General features: G+C 41.1%; 1 pseudogene across 1 annotated transcript in view; it reads left to right on the top strand.

Annotated features, from left to right (window-relative positions):
- The first annotated feature begins 16 nt into the window (after positions 1 to 16).
- Positions 17 to 684, top strand: part of TEOVI_000106900:pseudogene — a 1,044-nt pseudogene continuing 376 nt past the window's right edge. Inside the window, exon 1 of the mRNA in view lies at positions 17 to 684. This exon is cut by the window's right edge and continues 376 nt beyond it. Coding sequence covers positions 17 to 684 — 668 coding nt within the window.

The raw sequence follows: 684 nt of genomic DNA, 5'->3' as shown, positions 1-684 counted from the left end.
TCACGGTGACGCACCTTTAAGTGAGTCCGTATGTTATCTCAGTTGCCTTTCGGATGCATTAAACAACTTATACAGCGATGGTGAGAAGAGGCTGTTTATGAATGAGGAAGTGTATGCAAATGCATTTCGTATATTGGATGATATGGAAGAAAAAACAGCTGAAAGTGTTAGATATTTGAGTATTATTAGCAGTGTTGTGATGGTAGAGAAACATGATAAATTGGAATAACTTATATCTCATGGAAATGCAATGGGAGACCTTGTAGCTAAGGCAGGTGGATTATTTGCTGAGGTTAATGAAAGTGTGAGGGCAGTGAGGAAAGAAATACCTGGTGCCCTTATAAAAGTGAATAAATATTATACGGCTATTGCTGAGATCACAAGGACTGTGTGGGATGATGTTAAAGCTGTGGAAAGTGGAAAGCACGAATGTAAAGATCAAGAGTTTAGAGGTGTTAAAGAGTTTGACGTTACATGTGGAGATAACGCATGTCTGCTGGCACATGGTGTGAGTGAGGGCGCCCTCAAACATTATAAGAATGGGCTTCCTGAAATAAACGTAATGACAAAGTCCGGTAAGGTGAGTGAATGCCTCAACTTACCACGCAATAACCTGTATTTGGATGGCGCGATAAATAGTTCCCACGGCTTGCTGAAGTGGCTCCAACACAGTGCCGAAATGTT

The sequence above is a fragment of the Trypanosoma equiperdum genome (genome assembly GCF_001457755.1).
Source record: "Trypanosoma equiperdum strain OVI genome assembly, contig: ctg_276, whole genome shotgun sequence".
NCBI classification, from domain to species: Eukaryota; Euglenozoa; class Kinetoplastea; order Trypanosomatida; family Trypanosomatidae; genus Trypanosoma; species Trypanosoma equiperdum.
This window is presented reverse-complemented; position numbering and strand designations above follow the sequence as displayed.